General features: G+C 62.1%; 1 protein-coding gene across 1 annotated transcript; it reads right to left on the bottom strand.

The window, feature by feature from the left end:
- Positions 1 to 1,139: 1,139 nt before the first annotated feature.
- Positions 1,140 to 5,259, bottom strand: SLC39A4 (solute carrier family 39 member 4). Its single transcript, XM_090283257.1, has 12 exons — positions 5,008 to 5,259; positions 4,372 to 4,656; positions 3,708 to 3,903; positions 3,483 to 3,625; positions 3,222 to 3,399; positions 2,734 to 2,906; positions 2,448 to 2,588; positions 2,246 to 2,371; positions 2,010 to 2,064; positions 1,769 to 1,921; positions 1,485 to 1,672; positions 1,140 to 1,396 (listed from the first exon to the last, which is right to left on the bottom strand). Exons 1-12 carry the CDS (start codon positions 5,197 to 5,199, stop codon positions 1,268 to 1,270), a joined length of 1,959 nt encoding a protein of 652 aa, XP_090139383.1. The 5' UTR covers positions 5,200 to 5,259; the 3' UTR covers positions 1,140 to 1,267.
- Between the last annotated feature and the right edge of the window lie 2,272 nt (positions 5,260 to 7,531).

The raw sequence follows: 7,531 nt of genomic DNA, 5'->3' as shown, positions 1-7,531 counted from the left end.
CATCAATGTTTCTCTCCCTTTCTCTAAAAATAAATAGAACCTTAAAAAAATAAAATAAAAAAGAACACCTGAGAAAATGGCACATAAATTGTGTGTTGCATGCAAGTCTGGCCACTTTCTCCAATTGGCGACAAGGCTCTGAGTCTGGGCTGTGGAGCAGTGAGCAAAGGGGCCACTTGGATGCTCAGGCAGGTGTGTGACCCAAGCCATACCAGACCCCTTCAAAAGTCCTAAGTCCTGCAGCCAGAACTGTGAGGACGTGCTGGAGGAGGCAGCACAGGCAGAACACTAACTCAGCACCCACACCCACAGGGCATCAGTGACCACTGGGGAGGTCCATGCCCACAGGACAGCCAGACTGGAGACTGGTGTTAGGGATAAAGAAGTCAGTGACTTTCAACCCATTAGAAGATAATTAACAGATGAATCATGGAAAAGGGGCGAGGAAATGACATTCCGAAGCTCCTCACACATCTCTCTGGGATCAAAAGGAGGAAGATTATTGTCACCAAACAGAGAAATGGGAAGATGTAGCTAGATAACTTTGCAAATAAGTTGGAGATAGACCTATAACTAGATAACCCTTCATTAATCACACACTGAGTTAAGTAATTAATCAAGTTAGTAATGGAGAAATTGAGGAGGAGAGGGGAGGGGGAGTTAATCACATTAATTTAAATCCAGTTTTGTCTACTTCGCGCACACATGCACACATGCCCCTGGCTGGCGGTGCCCCCGACTCTGCAGACTCATGAATAAACACCTCACTTGCTGCTCAAATCCTGTGTCCCAGTGTTTTATTGTGAGCGTTTCTCACACCGGCACCAGGCAAGAGCCCTAATAAGGGGACAAGAGGTGGTCAGCACAGAGAGAGCCAGGACTACTGATGGAGCACTCCTTGGGGGGGTGGGGGTGTTTGCAATATATAGAGTGCAACTCCCACCCAGGCAGAGGAGCTGGAGGTCCCAGGGCTGGCAGGGGGAAAGCCAAGGTGGGCCCAGCTATTAGATCCTCTTCGTCCATCAGTGCAGAGAGGGTGATGGCTGGATGTTGGCCCCCAGAGGGCCCCAAGCACTGCTCCACTGTCAGCCTTTCTCGGTGGGAAGCCCTTTCCTCCCAGCAGGAAGAACAGGCTGGGCAACAAGGACAAGAATGTCTTTATTGAAGTAGAGTTGCTGGGGCTGGGGTGAGATTCTCAAAGGCCTGGGGCACTCTAGGTACTGGCTGGTGGTTCGGTCCAAGGGCCTGAGAGTTCAGGGCATTGTCATCAGAGAGTGAAGCTGTCCTCGTACAGAGACAGCAGCAGCAGGACCACCCAGCCACACAGCAGGCCCACATTATGCAGCAGGAAAAGGAGCCAGGGTCGCGGGTCACGCACGTGTAGCATGGCCGGGAGCTGAGGAGGTGGCATGGGGTCAGTGGTCAGCCCAGTGCCCCTGCTCAGCCCCCCCCCCCCCCACTGGGGCAGCCCGCTCCGCCCTAACCATGTCACAGAGCGCCACGTAGAGGAAGAGGCCGATGGCTACTGCCAGGATCCAGGACTCGCTCTCCTCTCCGACGCCCACCGCCAGTGCAACATAGAGGCCGGCAAAGGCCGTGAGCCCCGAGGCCAAGTTCAGCAGCAGCGCCCGGGAGGGTGACAGGCCTGCATGCAGCAGGGCCGCGAAGTCCCCTAGGGCGAGGCTTGGGGTCAGGCCCAGAGCCTGGTCTGACAGGTCCCACCCTGTCCCCATACCCCCAGGGCAGGGCCCACCCCCAAGTGGCTCACCCAACTCGTGGGGCACCTCGTGGCAGAACACTGCCAGCGAGGTGGCCAGCCCAGTCTTCCAAGACGAGGTGAAGGCAGCCCCCAAGGCCAGCCCGTCGGCAAAGTTGTGCAGGCCGTCTCCCAGTGTGATCATGTAGGGCAGCAGCCTCAGTTCTGCAGGTGCAGCAGGCATGGGTCAGCGTGGGCCTAGCCACCGCCATGCCCCTGGCCCCAACCCTTCTGGGGCCTCCTCAGGGCTTACCTGGGTTCAGTCTCTCGGGCCCAGGGCTCAGCAGTTCAGGACTCTCCTCCACCACCTTGGGGGGGGGGGTGCAGTCCAGGTGGATGAGACCCTGGACTGGCGTGGTGGGTCTGGGACCCCAGGTCAGCCTCAGAGGCTAGGGGAGGGGCCCTGCAGTGGGAGCTGGGGGCATAGGCACTAGAAGGGCCTTTGTGGACCGGCTGTGTGGGTCAGGACAACCTGGGTGGGAGGCTCACCAGGTCTGCGCGGGAGCCCCCGTGGGGCTGCTTGGGTGGCCGGAGCTCTCTGGGCGCTAGCTGCAAGGACATGCCGTGGCTGTGGCCACTGTGACCGGTATGGCTGCAGGGCTCATCCTTCTGGTCCTATGGGGACAACAGCTCAGGGCCTGCTACACCTCCTCCCCATCCTCCTACCCTGTCCAGTCCCCACAAGCCTGACCTCCGTGTCCAGGGGCAGCAAGAGGCCGCAGAGTTTCTCAAACAGAAAGAAGGTGTAGAGGCCCCCTAGTGCCACCAGGAGGCGCCAGGTGGGCTGTAGGCCATGTTCGCTGTGGCCGCCATGCTGGTGCAGCCCCAGAACCTGGTGGGGAGGGGAAGGGGCACTGGGCTGGCTGCCTCAGGGTCTCTCTCCCACAGATAGAAAAAAGGGTTAGGGCCTGGAGGGAGGACCAGGCAGGGGAGTCCCTGGGGTGGGGGTGGGGACATTCTTGCAGGCTGGGGCCCACCTTAGGTATCAAGTGCAGGAGGGCGTCCCCAGTGAGCGCGCCCACAGCCACACCTAGGAAGGTCTGGGTGACATAGTGGGCGGCCACGCTGCAGCCGGTGCAGATGAGAAGCAGGAGGCCAAGAACCGAGCAGAGGCAGATGAGCAGCGTGGCCAGGGACCCGTATAGGTACTCTGGGGGTCAGAGGGGCAATGAGGGTCCAGATAAGAGCCTCCCTTGAGCCTTCCGAGGCGGGTGTGGGGAGGGGGCCCAGGAGTAGACAAGAGCCCACCAGAGCTGCAGGCTGCTCCCCCAACCCCGGCCTCAGAGCTTCATCCTCCTCCCATGCAGGCCACTCCCACATTTCCCCATGACCCACGGACCCCCATGGTCCCCTCCCGCCAGCCCAGCACCCACTCCCTCCTCCCTGGGAAGCCCCACCACCATGTGGCTGGCACCCACACCCCGAAGGCACAGGCAGGAGGCAGGCTGCGGAGATGGGTGCTCACTCTGCGCCTGGCTGAGCTGGTCCTGATCATGAGCTGGGTGGCCGGGCTGGAGGCTGCAGGCCCCGCTCAGCTGCTGCTGGAGCAGCGCAGGGCTCAGTTGGGCCCAGGCATCTGGGGCCACCCCCGTCTGCTCAGACAGCCCGTACACAGCCATCACGTCCCCAGCACTCAGGCACACCTGGGAGGTGGCAGGACAAGGGGTCAGGGACCAAGCAGGCCCACGGGCCCCCACCTCTCCTCAGGTGAACACCAGGCACTCACTGTGTCCCACGTGCTGGAGCTGCTGTTGGGAGTGGCCAGGTCTCCCTTCTTCTCCAGATGATGGTGGTGATGGGAGTCACTGTGGTCACCGTGGGGACTGGCCACCCTGCCCACACCCAGGTGCCGCATCAAGGCCTCCAACTCTGGCAGGAAGGGCAGGACCACCATCATGTGGGCTCCAGCCCTGCCCTCCCCAGCGCACACCCTGCTCAGTGCCCGCCTTACCGTCCAGTGTGATGTTGGGAGTGTCACCGTGGTGCTGCCGGAACACGAAGTCCACGAAGTACTTGGGGGTCGGCAGGGCGCGGAAGCAGGACCCGTTCCTGACGTGGTCCAGCAGGGCGGCCAGCACAAAGCCAGGGCTACCGGGAGCTCCTGCCCCCGCTGCCTCATCCAGCAGCTGAGGTGGGTCCACACAGGCCTGGGGGAGGGAGGAGCTGGGCTCAGCTTCGCCCCCAGCTCCGCCATCACCCCTGGTGCCCCTAGGTGCCAACCACTGGGATCTAGCCCCTGAGTGGCCTCCTCAGAGCACCGCCCCTTCCTGCGCACCTAAGACCTCAGCGGGGCCCCTCCCTCCCCAGGGCCGCAGGCCTTCCCTGCCGCCCCCTGGGCTACTCCCTCTGGCTCCAGGAGCCAGTTCCCAGTGAAGTGAAAGCTCCTCCAGGGACTCCCAAAGTCCCTGCCCAGCCTGGTGGTGAATATCCATGGTGAGCCACCCCCAAGCCAAGCCCACCCTTCTGAACATGTCCCCAGACTCCTCCAGGTGCTCAGCAAGGATTGGTGGACCCTTCCACCCTCCGCAGCCAGGCCTGACCCCTGAATGAGTCCCCTCACTTCAGTCCCCTTGGTGATCCTCACCCACCCCTGGCTGGCTGGCCTGGGCCCTCACCTCCTCTGCGGTGGGCCGGCCAGTGGTCTGGGCCTGAATCCTCCGCAGCAGCCTGCTCAGACCTGGGGCCAGGGCCTCGGGGCCCCCGAGCAGGGCCAGAAGGTGGTCCGCTTGGGAGGCCCAGCGGCCAGCCCGGACATCCTCACATGTGCCGTCGGGGTTGCTGAGGTAGAGGGCTGCAGCTGCACTGAGGCGGGCGATGTGAGCAGGCTCCAGGACCGGCCCCGGGGTCAGTGCTGGGTCCTCAGGCCTGCCCAGGGCCAGGAGGTCTTCCACCGACAGGCACTGAGGGCGCGGACTGGTGAGCGGGGCCAGGCACCGGGGCCCGAGCTGCTGCGCTAGCACGGGGCCCCAGCCCTCTTTCAGCAGCTCCCACACGTGGCCTCCCACACAGGGGTCCCAGGCAGTGGTCCCCCCTTTCAGATGGTTTCTTCCTGAACCTGGGGTCCTGGAGCTCTGCCCCCATCATGGCACCCCCACCCCCGAGAGGAGAGTATGGGCTTGGGGCTGCAGGCAGGCCCATGACACTAGGCCTCTGCCCGCCTCCTGGAGTTTGCCCAGGGCCCTTTGCTCCCAGCCCTTGGGGTGGAGCAGGCAGGGCTGGGCCCACGGAGACCTGTCGGGTGGGGCACTTACCTTTCCACACGGCCCTGAGGAGCAGTGCACACGGGCCGCCAGTGTATTTAACAGGCCACCCAGAGCCACGCGGTCCAGAGCACCCTGGCCCGAAGACAGCGAAGCCAGCAGGTGAGCAGGCTGTGCCACCGTCACAGTCACCACCAGCACAGCCAGCAGCAGCCCTGGCTCCCACCAGGCCAAGGCTGCCATGCCCAGGCCACAGGTGCTCGTTACTCTGGAGAGGAAGCCAGCACACTGGGGCAGCTGCGGTCAGAGAGGGCTGCCTGGAGCCAGACTGGGGCTAGGCACAGGCTCTCTCCCAGGTACTTCCTGCAGGGCTCTGTGATTGGCTGTCAGCGGAGTCGCAGATTAACCATTCCAGGGGCAGGTCCTCCCCAAAACCAGGAGCTGCTGCCTGCAGGGCGAGAGCTGCCTGCGGCCAGACTGGGGTTAGGTGAGGCTTATCTCCCGGGGATTTCCTGCTGGGCTCTGTGATTGACGGTTGAGCATTCCAGCGCCAGATCCTCTCCAAAGCCAGGAACTATGCTTGCGGGGGTGAAGGCTTGGCCCCTTTCCCTGGACTGGGCGCCTGGGCACCCACCTGCCTGCCTGCTGCTGCCCCCAAGGGCCTAGGCTGCGCCTCCTGTGGCCCTGTTTGTAGGGGCTGCCCCCAAGCAAGAGGGGCCTGGGCGGAGCTGCATGGATACCACCGCAGCCCCAGGCGGGCCCAGCCCTGACATTCCACCTGAGGCCCCTCCCACCCCCTCCCAGGCCCTCTCCTCCTGGGCGCTGGGCTGTGGTCTCCCTGGGGGGGGGGGGGGGGGCTGGAGCCTGTGGCACGAACGTGTTGGCTGAGTCACACTGGCCCTCCCCTTCAGCACCGGAGAGGGGCTCCTGGGTGTGACTCCCTGCCCCACCCCTCCCCGCTGGCTCCCATTCAGGCCTTTGACCCCTCCTCGCCTTATCTCTGCCGAGCTGGTATCTGGGGGAAGGGGCAGCCTTGCCTTCTGGAGGGAGCCTCTGGGTGTCCCCCTGCTCAGCTGACCCCAGACCCTGAGCCCTGTGGATTGTGGTTGGGAGGGGCAGAAGCTCCAGGGCAGCAGGCATCCCAGGTCCAAGGGCGCCATTGCCAGCATTCTGCGGCGCCAGGGCAGGGCTTCAGGCCACTCAGGCCAAGGACAGAGTCTGGGGCGGGAAGGGAGGGGTGGGGGAGGGGAGGGGAGTACTTCTCCAGCCCACTTCACTCACACTCAAAGGCTGGACAGTGCCACAGGGCGACATTAGTGAGGGGGGTGGGGGAGGGGACAGAAAGAACCTGGTGGGTTCAGATGATTCCTGGACACTGGGGTCAGTGAGGAGGAAAGCTGGATTCAGGATGGTTCTGAAGGCGGAGCCCAAACTGCACTTTCTGTGCCAGGACCCATTGGGTATGTTGGATCCCTGGGACCAGGCTGCGCCTACGGCTCAGGGGCCCATTAGCGTCCTAGCAAAGGTCTCACCCTGCTGTCCCTCTGTGCCAGAGCCCTTGAAGGCGCGCGGCACACAAGGGAAGGTCCTCAGAGCTAGTCCACCTCTTCCTGCCGATGCCCTCTCCCTAGCGCAGATGGCGGAGCAAGGAGTGTCGCCAGCTGCCCCCGGCCTGTCCAGTGGGTGCCAGGCACCCTTCTTGGTCCCCAGGCCCTTCCAGCATCGTCCCATCATCTAACAAACTCATGCAGTCACTCCTGTCTTCAAGCACACACCCCTGTCCACAGCAGGCCAACTGTGGAAAACCAAGTGTCCACCCAGAGGTGGACGATGGGTGTGATGTCATCTATCCACACCGTGGAATACTAACTATTCAGCTTTAAAAGGAAGGGAATGCTAGCATATCATGCTGAGTGGAATCAACCTGCCCGTGCCCTCCCTGCATGCTCCCTCTGAGACCTCTGACCCCAGGCCTTATCTCTGCCTGGCTGGCACCTGGGAAGCCCCAGGGAGCCAGCCAACACCCTGCCAGGTTTCCAGTCAGCTTTGCCTTCTGGAGGGAGCCTCCCCACCTGGTTCAATGACCCCTAGACCCCTGATCCTGAGCCCTACAGTGTGGCTGGGGCGGGGCAGAAGCTCCATGGAAGCAGGGATGCCAGGTCCAGGGCCTCTGTAGGGCCCAGGGCAGGGCATCAGGCTAAAGGCAGTGTCCTGGGTCTGGAGTCGTGTTTCTTCCTCCTGCCCTCCTCACCCACATGCAAAATGTGGTCTTCCAGCCCTGGCCAGTTTGGCTTGGTTGGAGCGGTTTCCCATAAGGGAAAGGTTGCGGGTTCGAGTCCCAGTCAGGGTGTGTACAGGAGGCAACCAATAGATGCTTCTCTCTCACCTCGATGTTTCTCTCTCTCCCTTCCTCTCTCTAAAAGCTGTGAAAAATGTCCTCGGATGAGGATTAAAAAACACTTTTTTTCAGTGGTCTGTCTATATGATAGAATATCATTCAGCCTTATAAAGAAGAAAACTGTCCTGGGCTACATGGATGATCCTTGAGGACGTGATGCCAAGTGAGATAAGCCAT

Source organism: Furipterus horrens, unplaced genomic scaffold (genome assembly GCF_987537825.1).
Source record: "Furipterus horrens unplaced genomic scaffold, mFurHor1.1.pri manual_scaffold_7, whole genome shotgun sequence".
NCBI lineage: Eukaryota > Metazoa > Chordata > Mammalia > Chiroptera > Furipteridae > Furipterus > Furipterus horrens.
Note: the sequence above shows the minus strand (reverse complement) of the source record. Positions and strands in the feature narration are given on the sequence as shown.